General features: G+C 46.3%; 2 protein-coding genes across 15 annotated transcripts in view; both read right to left on the bottom strand.

Moving 5' to 3' along the window:
• SMIM11 (small integral membrane protein 11) overlaps positions 1 to 6,964 on the bottom strand; it is a 34,533-nt gene extending 27,569 nt beyond the window's left edge. For 3 of the 6 annotated variants that reach the window (XR_010612208.1, XM_065676909.1, XM_065676908.1), the window contains exons 1-3: positions 6,741 to 6,963; positions 5,709 to 5,769; positions 1,414 to 1,529 (exon numbers count right to left, since the gene is read on the bottom strand). Coding sequence is in view for 4 of the 6 variants with exons in the window: in XM_065676909.1 (XP_065532981.1) it covers positions 1,414 to 1,434 (21 nt within the window). In the remaining 2 variants the exon portion in view is untranslated. Of the gene's footprint in view, positions 1 to 1,413; positions 1,530 to 5,708; positions 5,770 to 6,740 lie in introns of all 6 variants that reach the window. The other 3 variants (XR_010612207.1, XM_065676910.1, XM_065676907.1) reach the window with 2 other exon arrangements.
• A 1,706-nt stretch (positions 6,965 to 8,670) lies between these two features.
• Positions 8,671 to 18,086, bottom strand: part of KCNE2 (potassium voltage-gated channel subfamily E regulatory subunit 2) — a 111,425-nt gene continuing 102,009 nt past the window's right edge. For 7 of the 9 annotated variants that reach the window (XM_065676897.1, XM_065676898.1, XM_065676900.1 and 4 more), the window contains one exon: positions 8,671 to 9,301. In XM_065676897.1, the coding sequence (XP_065532969.1) occupies positions 8,909 to 9,286 (378 nt within the window). In that variant the 5' untranslated portion in view covers positions 9,287 to 9,301 and the 3' untranslated portion in view covers positions 8,671 to 8,908. Of the gene's footprint in view, positions 9,302 to 9,898; positions 10,027 to 10,208; positions 11,045 to 18,086 lie in introns of those variants that run through there. The other 2 variants (XM_065676903.1, XM_065676904.1) reach the window with 2 other exon arrangements.

Raw genomic sequence — 18,086 nt, 5'->3', positions numbered from 1 at the left:
ACAAAGCCCCTCTGAACTGGTCTTTGCTGCTTTTGCTTGCTTTACAGCAAACAGAATATTGGCACCATCTGGAGCTAAAAAGGGGGAATAACTGAGTACCTCAGGATAACTGTAGAAGTGGAAACACTTCTGAATAGTTCTCACATAAGTGCACATATGCACAGATCCGTATCAGCTATCAGATGTGATCACCAAACACACTTCTGGGCTCCTAGAAATTTTCCATGGTAGTTTTGCAATTAACTTGACCAGATTTGGAAGGAATAGATAAATGCCTTTAAACCGGAAGAAAAGTAAAAAAAAACACAGCCTCCTATGATTCAGTTTCAGGAGTTTTTAATGCCTGGAATCACCAAAATTGCACAACATATTTCAACGTTATAAAAGCATGCTACTGTAAGTGCACATGGAGTGGAAAGTAAAATGCAAATGGAACAATAACAATGGAACAGAATAACACTGTGAACTCAAAATACAAATACGAGTGGCACAGCCACTCAGTGAAAGATGTCAATTCCAGTAGGATATTGAAGGCACATGAACTTCCCAGGCTACTGTTTCAAGCAGCCACCTGAGCAGCAGGATCAGTCGTGCCTTTCAGTGGTGCACAGCAGGTTCACAGTGCCAGCTCCCCGTTAGCAAGCTTCCCAATACCCCTCTGTACCCTTAGCAGGCTTCCCAGCACCTCATAAAGCTGTTGGGCCATTGTTAAATTACTGAATTTAGAAAAACCCTTGTATCCATACACCATTAGTGTGCTCCCTTAAAGGCCACAAATCAGAGGCTCAGGTGGGGTCTTTCATAACACTGATCTCTACAAGTTGCACGTTACCTTTGACATCAGGACACTCCCCTCTAATTCTACAAAAACCGACCATCCTCTGTCAATCTCCCCACATACTATAAGTGGCAATCTCTTTTGAGCACAGTTCTGCACCACCAGGAAGATAAAGCCAAGGCTTGGCTTTCTTGATAAATGGTTTAACATGCTAAATTGTTAATGCATGACGTACTTCCTCAAACGCACATATCTTGCAGAGTGGTTATGTCCCCCGTGCACTGAAAGACACAGCAGAGAAAACACTCTCCAATAATGAAATGAAAGCCAGAGAAATGCCTGGAAAGGGGAAGACGGGAGGAGCAGAGGCAAGCAGAGCAGAGCTTGCCTATCAGCACAAGTGTGAGGCCCCAACAGCAAGTACAGGGGCCAGTCTGCAAGGGGCAAGCACGTATGGCAAGAAAGGACAGCATAAGGAGTCCTCTGTCCCTGAGGTGCAGACAGTGTGGTGGTTAAATAACCTTTACCTAGGCAAGGAAGCCACCTTTAAACACAGGACAAACCCAACCACATCTTACATGCGTAAACATCCAACCACCTCTGAGTCCCCATTTATGAATGCGAAACATCCTCACCTTCCAGTTAAATGCCACCATCTTGGCTTCGTGATGGTATTGCCTGTCCCGCAGCAAGCTGCACCCCGCACCAATGAGTGTCACACTTGTACAGGCACAGAACAGGGCAGGAGCATCTTCAAGAAAAGGAAATTGAAAACGAATTAGCCGGTCTGTTTCTGCTCAGCACGTCAACCCTGCACCTGACAAACTCACTGCTGTGAAGCGCCTGGCAGCATCTCAGAGCCATGCAGTCCAGAAATGACCTACATCGACCTTTTGGAGCTGAGTGACAGGAGCAACGTCCATGCTGCTGAAGGACAGGGGTCTGACAGGCCCCGGGCAGGTGCCACGCTTGCGCACAGTGCAGGCTGGGCTTCCACCGAGTGCAGCACATCACAGCAGCTGCCCAACTGAAAACACAGTGTTGGCTGTTTTCAGCAGCTTGACACGTTTGCACATCACACCACCTCACTGAGGTCTGAGATCTAGCAGGCAGAAGTGAAAGAAGCGCAGTCTTGTCGTTTTTAAGCTCACCTGCCCTGTTTGGAGCCTGAATGCCTAATGAATCCTAGTATCTAGTATTGTTTATCAGTTCTCTGATTTACTAATAAATTGCATTTTCCATGCAGCCTATAACACAAAGGCAAACCAACCACTCACTGGATCCCTTGAGTGGTCAACATGTATTTCAGAGCTGAACTTTGGAGGTGAGAAATGCTAGCAGGGATGCTGAAGGCTGCAGCCACAGCACTGCCCTCGAGTCTCTGCTTGCTGCTCCACCAGCACTGACACCATGTCACCTACCGGATTTCAAATTAAGCATATTTCCCTGCTTGACCCCTTCGAGGTGTTTCCTGTATGTGCAACAACAGAGTCACTGTCAAAAAGCAGGAAGAAGCCTTCCAGCTCAGTCCAGACCTTCACCAGCAGCTGAGCTGAATAAATCACCATCACACCACAATAGCTGCTGCTGACCTTTCTTCAGAAACAAGGAGTCAAGAAAATGTTCCTGCAGCTCCTGCGACGCTCAGCCAGCTTCTTCATAGATGCCCTTATTTCTCCAGCTAGGCTGTCCTTTCTCCTCTTCCCTCAGCTGCAAAATCTTCACCCTGCAGAGACCACCCTGAAAACATCCCCATGAAGAAACACCACGAGAGATCTCTGTTACTGAGATCGAACTAAAGCAGTGGTGTGGCCAACTCAATTGTCATTCAGTTTTTATTGTGTCGATCCCAAGTTGTGCAGCTCCCTTCTGTTGATAAAATGTCAGGGCAACTATGAACTAACGAGTCAGTAGTGTTACACCTCCATAGAATCATAGAATAGTTAGGGTTGGAAACGACCTTACGATCATCTAGTTCCAACCCCCCTCGCATGGGCAGGGACACCTCACACTAAACCATGTCACCCAAGGCTTCGTCCAACCTGGCCTTGAACACTGCGAGGGATGGAGCATTCACAACCTCCCTGGGCAACCTATTCCAGTGCCTCACCACCCTAGCAGGAAAGAACTTCCTCCTTATAATCAATCTAAAATAAAGGAATCCCCCAAAATAAAGCATTTTAACTTCTGATCTTTCCTTCAGAATTTCAGTGACTGGTAAGAGCTAAAGTCCCCTGCTAGATGGGCACAGCAAAAATCCTGCATTACAGCAGAATCAGGTTCTCAGTGCATGGTTCAGAAGCCTACACGCTTCTCAATGAAACTCAAGTTACACAAGCCTGGCCTTATCTGAAGGGACTGCACTGCCCAGCTAGTGTGTCCTCATCTCAAAATGCTGACATGGATGGGAGCCTCATCAGCAACAGCCTTTGCTCTTCTCCTAAATTGCTGTAAATTCTGTGCTTCAGTCAGAATCAATTTTGCAACATGTTGTAAAAAGGCAAGAATTCAGCCATTCAAACACATGCCAGCATCTGGCATACACTGCTGAAAATGGGGTTTTAGTGATTTTTTATGTACAGAAAAAGTTTTTGACTCAGCAAACATTATGTGAGCCCATCTGTGGGGTCTGATTGCAGGGTACTGTCCCACCAGCAAGAAGCAGTGTATAATGTGTATCACAGTGTGCACTCCTGTGAATGCTCTTGCTTGTGAGCCAATTATTTAAGCATTCAGCACAACACTTTTGTAATATTTCCGCTGTGCTGAGACATGAGCCTGAATCTGCCTGAATTCGCCTGAATTCTGTATCCACCAGGAGTAGCTGCACTGAAGTCACAAAGGATGGGAAGGAAAGGAATTCTCCATTTATTCTGAAGAGTGGTGTTTTGATCCAAAATGTTTCCTGTAAGAGCTGACACTCTTGATGGCTTGTCCTCACAGTGTCTTCTGCAGCTGGAACTGAGCAGTGAAGCCACCACTCTCTGCTCGCTGCATTCCCACATCCTGTGCCACCAGCCCCCTGTGGTCAAGCACTTCTTCCCATTTTGTCTCTTGACTCTTCTGGTCTCCATCTTGATCCAGACCTTATTAAATACAGCTGAAACACCGGGACAGAAAAAAACTGGTGGAGCTGGGGCATGGGATAGGAAGAAGAAAGTCGGAAGAGGAGAGAAAAAGGCAGGATTCATTCACATTTGAGAAACATTTGTTAGCACTGAGATTGTCGTCAATTCCAAAGCAAAAGTTCAGACACTGTACTTTCAAGGTTGTGATATCTTAAAAGCATGCAGGCAAATAAACAGCTGAAGTTTCATGTTTGCCTTTTCAGAGACAGATAAGGCACAGATAGGAGTTCAGAACACATCTACAGTCAGGCATTGTTCGTTCTCCAGGAAAATGTAAGCTCCCTTAACAGCACTACTGGGAACAGAGACTGGGCCCCACAGAAGGTCACTATTACCTTCACTCACAAGCAAGGAGGTCTCATGTTGAGCCACGTGAGAAAGAAACAGGAGCACTAGACTCTGCCTGAAGCCCTGCCTGAGACTCCATAAGCTAGCCATCACGTACTTACAGACTCCAGTGCAGGGTGGGGATAAAACAGTATCACTCTAACATGTATTGATGACCTTCACCATGATTGCACCTCACAGTCACTAGTGTATTTTCCTCCTTTGTGAAGCAGAAACAACTACTGCAGATGGGAAAGGGAGGTCTGCCTATATCACACACCTCAGTGCTGTACCAGCAATCCTCCATTAGCTTCAAATATTGTGAGGTCTTCTTGGTCCAGAGCAGGCAAAGAGGGTCACCAACATGGCCCTAGAGGTTCGTATCCTCAGCAGGGTTAAAGAGCAACCAGGGAGGGCTGCACCAAGTCCCAGAGCTAGACTTTGGCTGATACCAGCCCCAGGATATCTGCACAACGCTGTGTTGTGCAAGCCAGACCACCCCAGACAGACTGAGGAGCTGGGCCCCAGTCAGAAGGGAAGCCTGTGGTAGAGCAAAGAATTGAATCCAGGTCTCTCAGCCACTGAATTACAGCTCCAGTCTACCACAGCAACCACATCACAGCCCTGCCACTCATGCCATTGTTTGCTTATGCAGCAGCAGAGTATCAACTGGCCTGAATGCACCAGAAAACATCTACACAGGCATCTGGGTGCTCACAAACCCACTTGAGTTGTCTTGGCTGAATGTCTCACTCAGCCTGCCAATAACTCCATCTACCCAACAAAATGGGACTCGAGATACTATTTTGTCTACTAGGGATTTCTGAGCAACTCCATTTTATCCACTTTGTGAAAAGCTATAAAAGTCACCAGCCCCAAGGCCTCAGAAAGCAGTGAGCTTTCTGAGGGCTATGTGACTGCATTTAAAATGGTGCGATGGCTGAGAATGTCCTGAGCTAGAAAAGTGGTTTCATTCCACCTGTTTCATTACTGTTTTCTTTAATGCACACATTTCAGGAAGCAAAGCCAGTGTTTCCCGCATGGACAGTCACTGGAGGCGTCACCACTATATGTGACGCGCTGTGTTATGCTTCAGGCTCAGCATCTGCAAGACAAGATCAAGCTTTCTTAAACAAAAAAAAAAAAAGACTACTGGGTCATGGGGAAACACAGCAATATGGAAAAGCAAAATTGCTGCAGCCCAGGCTGCAAAGAAACACAGTGGAAGCAACCAAGAGCCAGAGCTGCTGTGCTAAGAATCCTTCATAGACCACTGCCACAAGATGCAGTAGTCATACTAAATCAGAAGCACTAAGACTTGCATACATTTACTGCCTCTCTATGTGTAGGTGGGTAAAGACATCACTCCATAAAAAGACCTGTGTAATCATTCAGTTTACAGTACTGTCAGTGATGAAGAAGTTCGTAAACTAACACCAACTCAAGGAACCTAAGGCCATATAAGATACTCATACCTGAAGAAGCAGAAATTAAAATTAGAGATTTCCTTTGGCAGCTCCTCACATGCTCCAAACGCTGGAAAATAAGAACAGAGCAGAAGGGATGTACTGATCATGGCACCTGGATTAAAATGATATCAAACCAAACCAAACCCAAAAATGTCAGCAGCACATCTGACTGTTCCACTGTGGCTCTCCAGGGCACCCTTTCAGCCACATACCAGCGATCTTGCAAGCTGCAGGCCCTTGCTTGCTGCTACCACCTTGCCTTAAGAGGGTCTGCTGGGCTGGCAGGCCCCCCACCTCCATCCCTACCCCACCTCTGCCCTGGCACCTGTGCTGGTTCCTGCAGCACCAATGCCCAGGACAGCCAGCAACCCATACCAAACTTTATCAACAAATGGTATCTTCAGATCCCTCTTTCTTACTTATTCACTTCATTTTGTTTCTTAGAACACAATAAAACTCGGCAGATCCATACAGAGTAAAGCACAGTTCCAGGTGGCCCTGCCCTGTACGCTGCAGGGAGACTGCCATATCAGGCCTGCCCGTGGTTTAGGGCCAACGAGCATGCCTCCGGCAGCTTGTAAACCACACAGTCCCTCGTCTGAGAGGCAGCCGGGAGGCCACGGGTTATTACGAGCGAGCTTCTGTTGCCGCCTCGCACATCCTCGGGCCTCAGGGGCCGGGGCAGGAAGCGGGACGATGCCGGGGTCAGACAGGCGGGGAGGCAGGCGGAGGGGCGGCAGGGCCGAGGAAAGCAAGAAAGCGGGGCAGGAGGCCGGGTAAATGAAGGTACGCTCTAGCCGGGGGCAGCAGAACAGGCAGGAAGCAGGGGAAGGCCGAGGGGAGTGAGGGTTCTGGGGCTGGCAGGCAGGCGAGCAGGCGGGAGGCAGCACCGCAGGCCGGGCCGGGGGGAAACGGGGACCGCTCCGCTTCTGTCCGATCTCTCCCGGCCGCCCCGCAGCCCGGTTCCAACCCGCAGGGCGCCGCGGCCGGCCGCGCGGAGGAGGGGGTGTGCGGAGGCCCAGCGGACGCGTCTCCTACCTCACGGCGCGGCCATGGCTCCGGGCGGCAGGGCGCCACAAACTACATCTCCCAGGAGCGGCCGCGGCAGGGACCGGAGCGGCCGCGTACCCTTGCGGCGCCCTTGCGCCTGTCCCCCAGCCGGGTCCTGTCCCGGCAGCCGCCTGGCCGGAGCAGGAGGCGCCCCGTGTGTTTTACTCCAGAAATAGTAACTGTGAGGTAAAGCAGTTCCCACATCCCCCAGGGGTGTAGGTGCAAGGGCAAAGCCGGCCAGGTCCCCATAGCGTCAGAGTGGTTTGGGTTGGAAGGGACCTTAAAGATCATCCGGGGCCAACCCACTTCCATGGGCAGGGACACCTTCCACTAGCCCAGGTTGTGCAACGACCCATGCAGCCTGGCCACAGCCTCAGGTGCTGCCTGCCACCGAGGCCAGGCCAGAGGTGGGAGCTGCTGCCTGGTTTCACCAGAGCAAGTAGGACCTGAGCGGTTCTGGCAGCTGCTGGGGATGCTGGTGCAGCCGCACAAGTGCCCCAGGCATGGTCCTCCGGCTGTACGTTGCCAAAAGGGGCTCTCCATGAGTGTAGTGTGGCCATAGCACGAGGCGCAGCTGGCCCCACTGCCCGCTCAGTGCAGCCCTGTATCTTGCAGCCCAGTATGTGCTTTTGCAGCCGGTGGGCACTGAGAGGAAGGGAAGCCTTGCAGCCTGGTTGTGGAGCACACCCATGGTGGGAGCAGGGGAGCTGGCAGACACTCACAGACCACCTGGGGAGGTGGGGGAAAGGGGGCATGCTGGGGAAGAGAGGCTCCCCACAGGGCTGTGTGCTGGGACCTGACAAGTCCTCCCCAGCCCTCACAGGCTGAGATGTGTCAAAGGCTTATTCCTATGCCAGCAAAAGGCAGATCGGGAGCGTGACAGCAGCTACTGTGCCCTATCTCGAGACCAGTCTCCAAAACAAGCCAAAGCTTCCCAAGAGAAGCCCATTTCATTTCTTTTTAACATGAGCAAAACAAAATTGTTAGAACTGTAGTGCCAGATATGGCTGAAGTGTTTCAGCCAAAACTTTCTAAAAACAAACAACAAGCCCACAAGACAGACAGCCAGCATGGGAACTTTTAGCTTCAGCAATTTAAGTCTGGCAACGTGAATAGGAACTAAACCTACAAAATGAAGCATGTTTTAATACCAGAAGTGTCACCAGTTCTGCTTCTCATTATTTCCGAAGAGCAGGCTTTGTGATACTTCAGCAGCACAGGAGAAGACAAACAATCTTGAAAACCCATTTCCTAGCCATTGGAAACGAGTACCTGCCATGGAAATCCCTTAGGAAGCATGACAATGGGACAGCTTTGGTAGCTGGGTCTAGAAATTCCTCCTCTGAAAGCCAGAAGGCAGGATCTCAGTGGTTTAGACTGAGCCCTGGCTGATGGGATGTAACCAACACCTCCATCACACAGCTTGCACCCCAGGTAGACAGATTACTCTGGAGAACCGAGGAGCAGCAGAAGAGACAGGTTGGCCAGTTATGGACTTGAGGACAGATAATGAACCTCTGGAAGCTGGCCTATACAACCAGGACATGAGCTTAGCAGCTCTACTGCTGTAAACCAGACCTTGTCAGAAGACCATGACTCAATCTTTGCTGCCAATGAATAATGAAATAAAAAAAGGAGACAGATCATTAAGAAAATAGTTTGGAATGAATATGTTAGGTATAGGTTACCTCCTATGATTCATACCATAACACATTGTTCAGTCAATAAATGGAGATTTTGGTATTTTACTGCACATCTTTAAGTTATTTTTAAGATGGGCTCAAGTCATACAGTTTGGATCTCAATCAACACTTTTGGCCACTAATTCACAGTTATTCTGTTCTGGGAACATCCAGATCTGCTTCTGGATTAAAAAAAAAAGGCTTGAAAAAGTAATTCATTCACTCATTCTCTTGGTTTTATTTTTCCTGAAGAACAGAGTATCAAAGCAAAGCACAATCATGCATTTTTCTTGGGTGTTCCCTGAGCAGCCGTGCCAGAGTCCTCATGGGAAGCAGTAATGTTGATTTCCTCAGCGCTCTGTTTCGCATTGTCCTGTCTGTTAATTTAATGAACAGTTTCACATCTGTTTGTAATTCCAGTGAGTTCCCTGCACGTGGCTTTGTGATTTCCTCATTGCAGATGTTTTCAAAAAGTCAAGGTGATCCAGGGCTTGTTTTGTCCCTTGCACCTGGGTTTTCATGGATCACACACTTGAGGTCTTCTCGATTCAGAACCTGGCTTTTATACTTCTCACCCCAGTCCTCAACAATGTACTGATGATAGGGATCATTGGAGTGCTCTCGCCTCTTTGACTTCACAGTACTCACCAAGATTGCCACAATAATGAAGGAGAACATCCCAATCATCACCATTAAATAAAGAATAACATAGTCAAAGTTTTCAGCATCAACCTTGGCTTGCAATTTATCTGCTGCTTCCGTCATGTTTCTCCTCCAGCCATTCATGTAAGTGAGAAAAGTTTCCTTGAAAATATCTTCTACTGCCCAAGTGAAGTTTTGTATCTCATTCATCCTTGCAAATTACAGCTGTAAAGACAACACAATATTTATTTTAAGTAAATATCTATGCTGAAACAGTTACATTGCTTTCTTTTGTCTGCATTATGACAGTTGGCTAATAGTACTTGCCACCTGCCACTTGAAAGTGAAGTACTAATTTTAGATCAGCTGAGAATATGCATCTCTGAGAAGTTCAGTATGTTCAGAGACCCAAGGAGGTCTTATTCCTTCTCTCACTTGGGTCACTTTTAGCCTATGGGAAGCCAGATACATCTTGGTGAAGACCAGTTAGCATGGGCCCCCATGACCCACGTTACAGGGATTGAGGCACCCCGCCTTCCCTACTGAGGCAAAACAGAGTGAAGAAGCATTTTGCCCAGAAGACAATGTACATACTGGGTCCTGTGTTAGGGCTGGCACGTTGCCACTACAGGCAGCTGCCTAGGGTCTCTCAGGGAGGGGTGTGATTCCCCCCTTACTTGTTTGGTGTCAGATGTTACATCTGGGGTGAAGGCTGGTGTACCCATACAATCTCAGATGAGACTGTGGGAGCATAAAAGCCAGACATCTAACTCCTAAATGGTAGCCTGATAGAAAAGGGACAAGGAAGCAGAGCCCTCATACCTGAAATAGCTTCATGGGTCGTTAGGGTCAGCCATCCCAAAGGGGCAGGGATGCTGAGTAGTGCTGCAGAGCCACATCTGTCCTGCCCCTCTTCCAGCTATCCCAAACCTTGCCACAGTCAGACCCAGCTGCTGTTCAGAAAAGCATGAATCAGGTCTCTGTCCCACAGGAGACATTCTCAAAGGCCGGGTTTCAGTGTTGCTAGTGTTGCTAGCAGAGGGGCAAAGGGTGGGAGAAGGATCTCACTGAGGCTCCCAGGCTGTTAACCCTTGAACAGAGCAATGGGGAAAGATGAGGGAAAGATACCTACTCAGCAGCTGATCACTTGTCAGTCCAAATTGTCCCCTGATCCAGTCACTCTCCCTGATCCATCTGGTCCTGCTTGAACTGAGCTAGATCTGGGGCAGAAACTGGCACATACTGACTCCAGTGAAGGAGCTCTCAGGAAGCTCTGAGAAGTACCACTGCCCTCTGCCTTTCCTACATAAAGAGGAGGGTTTGACTGGATTGCAGCTTCCTAGCCTGCAGAAAGTGAAGGGTGTTTTACAATATTTCAGTCTGATGCTCCTCTATAATATCTGTCCTTTAATGCTTCAGGCCAACCAAGCTCTACACAAAGGGCAAAAGCTTCTAAAAAAAGTCACTTGATCTCAGTGCAGTCTTCAAGCAGTGATGAGCTTACTGAGGTCTATGGTAAGAGATAGTGAATTTTCATCACTAATAAGAAACTGCAGTGTCTTTCAAACTGGAGTTCAGCAGTCTACCTACCTCTTACTTGTTGGACTAACTTTGCAATATCAGCGTGCACACACACACAGAAGGGTGCAGGTACACATGCATGTAGATCTCTGCAATTATATACTCACACTCAAACATAGGGGATAAAGGTAATCTAAAGTAAACAAGCTATGGACAAAACCAAATGCAGACTGTCTTGAAACTTTGTAAAATCTGCTTTTTCCTTGAATTCAGAACAAAAATTACTGTGCTTTTTCAATAAGAAATAAAGAATTACCAACAGAAACTTACCTTTCCTGTGCCCTTCTCTAATGAGATTCACGATAACACTCAGGATTTTAAAACTCCACTGGAAAGTATGATAACACTCTTGTAAGGAGCAGAGAGAGCTTAAAGTGTTAGTCTCTAGCCTGCATAAGGCTGTAAGCAACTGTCTGTTAAATAAGTGCCTTGTACTGCACGCTTTGTGTTTATATTAAATTAAATGCTAAATCTAATCTCGCCTGGAAAGTCAAATATTGGCTGACAGCTTACATCAATCATCCTGTCAGGTGCTGAGTATTACTCTTTATGCTTATTACTGCAATTTCTTATACCGTGAAAGAGCACTGCTGGGCTTCCTTAGGGGTAAGCATTGGTGCAGCTCGATCTTTGTCGACCCATACAGAAGAGTAAAAATGAGCTATGCAGAATAATGATGATGATGATGATGGTGAAGAAGAAGAAGATGATGATAATAATAATAATAATGATAAGAATAATGATTCCTTTGGCTGGTGTGGCATGAAAGGCTGAGAACTGAGCAGTCAGTGAGAAAGGTCTGCCAAGCTGTCAGGCTACTTAGTGCCCACAGTCTGCCTTTTCTTTCCCTTCCACGAAGATCATGCTTGTTGGTGACCAACCAGTGCATGAAGCCTTTGCTGTGAGAAGCAGGTCCTCATACACAGCCAGGACCAGTCTCTCTGAGCTCTGCTCCCTGTGTACCTCACTCATGATCTGGAGCAGAAAAAGACAAAAACTTACTAAAAAACAAAGTAGAATTAATGTTGATTTCATTTCTAGCAAATAGCACATGCTGACACCTACCTGAAAGGCTCTGAGTCGCATCTTAGAAAATAACTGCATTCAGTGAAATGAGGCAACTTTGGTTTTGGTCAGCAGTGCTTCCTGGCTACGATGGGGACATCTGAGGGAGGGGGATTGGGGCAGGATTGTGGTGCAAAGTGCTCCACAAGCACATGCACTGGGACAGACTTTCTGTAAAAAATATTTTCTTTTTACAGGTAGTCCTCCCTAAGCAATTTGCAGAGAAAGCAGTTTCATAGGTAGATCTGCTTTCAGGAAGATAAAGCAAACACAGACTACCACTGGAACAACAGCACACATCAGAAAAAGGGAGATAAGCTCATGGTATGGAAAAGTGTTAATCCCTGAGGGAGCCCTGCTAGTGCTGTGCTTCTGACATTGTCATGGTTACTGCTACCATTGCTTCTGGATAATTTTCTGTGCATGAGCATCTCCCAGCACAGGGGTGAGCTGCTGGCAATATTTCTTCTCTGATCCTCTTCTTCTCTCTGGCAATTTCCTATGTGCCCTTGTTTGGCCCTCAAAGTCAAAGCAGCTGGCAAGCTGCTTCTGTTTGCTTTGATGAAATCCAGGTCAGAGTGACTACGGCAAGCCCATCCTCCCACATCTTGTAGCCAGAGACATGCCCTGGTTGGTCCTGGCTGGATAAAGCCACCTAGAACCACCAGCATGCTCTTAGAGGAACTCCCAAATGCAGGGATGTGAGCCTTGCTATGGCAGTAAGAGAGCAGCCATAGCACTGGAGGTTCCCAAGCAGAGTAGCTTGGGAACTGCTGCCACGGACTGCCAATAACTGGGTGAAAGGACTTATCCTTCCTTCAACCAACCTCTTCTACCATCTATTCCTGGCCAGTCTTGTTTCGCCAGTACTTGCAGGCATACACTCATGCACGCACGCAGTCGTACTTACATATATAAGAGATGGATAGGTTGTCAAACAGACATGAAATTTAACTGCCAACTCTGTTCTCAATGAAATTATAAGAGTCCTTGAATAATCCCGTTGTGCTGCATGTCCCTGTGAAGGTCACATTTGCTCAGGGTTTGCTTAGTCTTTATAGCAATGAGATGACCAAGGGCAGATAGCATGGAACTGGTTAAAAAGAAGGAAGGGCAGCCAAATATCTTGAGCAGGAAAGGTGACTGCCTTAATATTAGTCTCCAAAATGGAGACTAACATTAAGTAAAATGCTCCTGATCTCAGTGGAGAGGTAGGAACCTGGTTGAGCCTCCTATCTGTACACAAATATGGCCAGGTCATAGCAATGGGGAAGAGCCCCTGGTGAATGGAAAAAGGCAAATGTCATGCTCATCCTCGGGAAGGGCAGTGAAGGTCCAGGGAGGTGAAGGATGATCAGCCACACCCCAAACCATGTGACAATTAAGGGAGAAATCCTTCTAGAAGCTGTTATCAGGCATGTGAAGAACAAAAGGTGATTGGAAACAGCAGGGTAGACTTACCAAGGGCAAATTGTGCCTGATCAAGCTGATTGCTTTCTATTGTGAGATAATGGGAGGACTGTTTCAGTGGATGAAGGCAGAGTGGTAGTGCTTGTTTATATTTGCTTTGGCAAGGTTTCAGCATGGTCTTTCATAATATCCCTGTAGCCGTATTAGAGAGCTATGGACTAGATGTCTGGACTCTAGAACTAGCTGGACTGCTGTCATGGGCAAGATAGAGGAAGTGACAACCCATAGCAAATCTGGATGCTGGGCTGTATGTGAGAACGAAGGAGATTAGAGCTTTTACACCCATCTGCCAGCTCCATTGCAGCAATTGACCCTTCATGGATGAGGCAGTGCTGTGGCAACATCTCCTAGGTGTTGTGGAGTAGATGGGTCCATCCCATGACAGGTTATTGTCATGGGCAGGAGGTACACCACATGTAAATATGTAAAGTATTTAACAGTATAAACAACATTACAATTGGATTTATTTTCACATGTAGCAGTCCTGTGGTCTTGAAGGAAGACATTTCCTTTTTCAGTGTACAGTAGGCTCAGAACTGAATGATAATTGTTTGTAACTTTAATTATTGATAATCCTTCTGTGGCTGTGCAGTGATGCATTTATTTGTTGACTATTTTACAAATCCTTTGTTAGTCTTACTTGTGAGATGGTGAAGAAGGTAGCAGACATACAGAAGATGTTGTGATTAGACCCAGATCTCATAAGAGGGTTTGAGTTCATTAGTGATTCATCTCTCCCAAGATTTTGCAATACCTATTGTAAACTCATAAAGGGATACTCATAAATAAGCATTGCATACACATAGCATACATATATCATTATCTATAGGATTGGAATGGGGTGCTCAATTTTCTGTATTTTGGTGGTGGTGCATCTTATCCCCACCTCATCCTCTGGGCTGCTCCACGATCTCTGGAATTCCTGCCGGAGCTTAGACTTTGTGTAATGAATTGAGCGATGAAGCGCCTTTTGACCATACCAGGAACTCTTGCATGGCTAAGGAGGAAGGCACTGCTTGTACTAGGGACTTCTGTTCCCTGGCTAAGGTGGGAAGCAAGAGAAGGGATAATTGGTCATTCCCTGGCAGCCTTAGATACTCCTTCCCTTTATCGCAGCCTGAGTGGAATGGTACCATTGTTACTGGAGTTTTGAAAAATTCCTAGTAATTACCGGCTTGGATTGTGCCCAGGATGGAAATTTACTAATGACTAAAGGCAGTCATTTTGCGACCCTATGAATAATGGTTCAAGGTGAGGCCCTTTGAGCTCTCCTGTACTGCAGTGGGTGGCAATCAGCATCTCCCTCTGAGTGGGATGTCCCTCAGAGTTTGCAAGCTCTCAAGTCTGCAGTAATCAGAGGACCATCAGGACCATTGCCAAGAGATGGAACCTGGGCTCAAGTCTCCCACTCCTAAAACACAACCCTCATCTGCTGAGAAATGCCCAGACATTAGATGTGACTATTTCACTGACTCCAGGGGAATTTTTAACAGTCATGCCTTTTATACAGAGGAGGGCCACAAAGATGGTCAGAGGGGTGGAGCTCCTCCTCTATGGAGACAGGCTGAGAGAGTTTGGGTTGTTCAGTCTGGAGAAGAGAAGCCGCAGGGGTGACCGTACAGTGGTCTTCCAATACCTAAATGGGGCGTACATGAAATTTGGAGAAAGACTTTTTACACGTATACTTGGTCACTTTTTTTCCAATCCTGTTTCCCCATATCCTCTACTATAAACAGACAAACTTTACAGTTTATTTTAAATCATCAGCTGATATATTTTACACAACCTTTGCCATCTTCTTTTTATAGAAGTGTTGGTTATAGGGTTAATTCCTAGAAAGAAAAGAATATAGCTGTTAAGTATGGTTATTGGAGAGGTATGAGTATCCTCTCATATGTACCTATGCAATTTTCCTTCAGTATTTCTTCCGTTCTGGTTAAATCATAATGTACTATTCACTCTGTCTTTCAGACCTCATGCCTTTGTATACACAAACTTAGCACACAATCTTCTCAGCCTTTAACTACTGATATGTTGTACTGCTAACTACTGATACCTAGAGTGCTGATAGCATTTAACTAGTTTCCCCATTGCTTTAAGGTTTTTTTACCTTCTTGATAACTCTCCTAGATTCCTTCTGGTACTTACACATTTGCTTATAAGAACATTACTGAAATCGGCAGTTCTGTCCCTGGGTCTGTCTGCTGCTTTTCAAGTTGACTGTCAGGTGATCACCCTGTAAGACAAAAAAACCTACCAAGACCACTAGGTTTTATAGTTTTACTATAACTGTTACTGCTGAAATGTTTCCTGTTATGATTACTCAAGATTACAACGATTAATTAACTCTGAACTGTTTCTTTATGTTGTTTTTTCTTTATAATCTAGTTTTCACTGCATCTTGGTACGTTTTCCAACTCCTTTCGCATAGCAGTCCTGGTAATTGAAGATGTCACCTCTTAGTTTTGCAGCTGTACTGCTAGGTCTCTTACCTGTTTCTTACACTCTTGGGCAGAGCCTAAGCAATGGATCAGGATGTGCAAGCTATCACATCTCCAGAAGCTTTAACTTCCACCTCTTGAGCATTTAACTTTACCTCTGTTTGTCATTCCTCTAAGCAAATCCTTATTCATTTGATCTTCTTTCTGCATCCACCCCATGCATGATGGATAATATTTTATTTCCCAGGGTTAAGAGAGTTAGGATTTGTACACTGTTCCTTCCCAAGGGTATGGTATTCAGCACAGTTGGGAGTTTTGATGTCTTGCCCTGTATGTGTTGGGTTTTCTTTTTAAATTAGGAAATCCTTTTGCTATTGTTTATTTCTTATATAACTGCTCTTCCATCATTCAGGGAGCAGTGTTTAGAGGTTTCATCCTTAGCCTATTTTTTGGGGCCTTTGTTGGCTGGTAAATACATTTACTGGTTCAACAGTCGGGGTATTCTGTTTTTCTGAGAGATCCTGAAACTTAATTGTGTATTATGCAATTTGAACGCCTATTGTAACACTTTGGGTAAGTTTGCAAAGGTATTAACCCCCAGCCTTTCACATAACAACTGGCATGGGTAACAGCCAAGAGGAACAGCTGATCTGCTGGAAGGTTGGCTGCTATTCAGAGGGATCTTGACAGGCTGTCCCCAAAATGTTCATAGCTGGGAAAACCTATTTCTAAATATTAGAATAATTTCTTGTCTGAAGATTGCTCCTTTGTCACATCAGAAACCCACATCAAGATGCACTGTCTTTAATACCTTGTATATGGAAACAATGAAAAGTGCAGATGGTGGAGAGAGACGTCTGGAATAGTCCTTTGTGGCTAAATAAAAATACAGAATCACAGAATGCTTTGGGTTGGAAAAGACCTTAAAGATCATCTGGTTCCAAACCCCCTGCCATGGGCACGGACACCTTCCACTAGACCAGGTTGCTCAAAGCCCTGTCCAGACTGGCCTTGAGCATTGTCAGGGACAGGGTAGCCACAGTTTCTCTGGACAACCTGTGCCAGTGCCTCACCACCCTCACAGAGAAGAATTTTTTCCTTATATCTAAGCTAAATCTACCCTCTGTCAGCTGAAAGCCATTCTCCCTTTTCCTGTCACTACATCCCCTGGTAAAAAATCCCTCTCCAGATTTCCTGTAGGCCCTGTATAGACACTGGAAGCTGCTCTAGGGTCTCCCTGGAGCCTTCTCTTCTCCAGGCTGAACAACCCCAACTCTCTCAATCTGTCTCCATAGGAGAGGTCCTCCAGCCCTCTGATCATCTTCATGGCCCTCCTCTGGACTCACTCCAACACATCCACATCCTTGTGTTTGGGGCCCCAGAGCTGAATGCAGTGCTACAGGTGGGGTCTCACCATCTTTCACAGAGCAACATTTTCCAGTCGCCACAGAAGTGAGAGGAAAAGCATTCAGAAGAAAAGTGAATTTTAACCATATTCTGTTATACAGCACAAGTGTAAGCAAAATTGTGAAGGAAAACCCTTTGTATTTATGAGAAAAGAGTGTATCTCATCAGGATGCATTTGACAGTGAAGGACTGCAGCCTAAGCAGTTTCCCAACACTGAATGCTTGGAAAAAAGCAGAACAAGTCGGGTCCCAAACTCTTGTCTGCTTCTGGTGCCAGGTCTGTACTGCAAGTGAGATACCAGTACCTGCCACCCTGCCATGAAATGCACTGCTCCCCTCAGCCCAAGCTGCAGGGTTGAGGAAATCATGGCCAGGTGGAGACTGCAGTCATTCAGATTTGTTGCTATGGTTTTATGTGTTGCTGTTGCAAAAGCTGTAGAGGATAAATAAGGGTGTTGCCTGCACATAGCATTTAAATGAAAAAAGGAAATGCTAATATTTCACCATGTCTGATGCTTAGCTTATAGTGACTTAGGGAAATTGTCTCCTCAGCCTGTTTGAGATCACCCTTCTGAAAGTAAGAGGGAAATTAAACACCTTTCCAAACAATTATTTGTTTGGCTTTTTTTTTTCCACAGGGACAGCTTTTGCTTGGGAGAGATAATTCTGAGGGTAGTGTTGTCCAACACACTGCAGGTAAAGGGCATCCAGCCCTGGAGAACATGAGCTGCTGAGTGACCTCTGTTTCCAGCATGGGTAACATGGGTAACAGTGTCTGCATGCACTACTGAGAAACTGCACAGCAGCTGCCAGCACTGCACCCCTCCTGTCTGCTAAAACCAGAACAAGGGCTACTTGTTACAGCCATATACCTGATCACCTCTCCCATGGAAACCCCATCCTCACTGCAGCCCAGGAAACTGATCAGACTGTCAGCTCCCAGCCTCACCTCTTACCACCACCAGTCTGAGGACAGCACCCTTTTGGCTGTGAAAGTAAGAGGTTGCACCTTGAATACATGTATGTGTGTCCCTTAGAGAAGGAAA

The sequence above is a fragment of the Lathamus discolor genome, chromosome 4 (genome assembly GCF_037157495.1).
Source record: "Lathamus discolor isolate bLatDis1 chromosome 4, bLatDis1.hap1, whole genome shotgun sequence".
NCBI lineage: Eukaryota > Metazoa > Chordata > Aves > Psittaciformes > Psittacidae > Lathamus > Lathamus discolor.
This window is presented reverse-complemented; position numbering and strand designations above follow the sequence as displayed.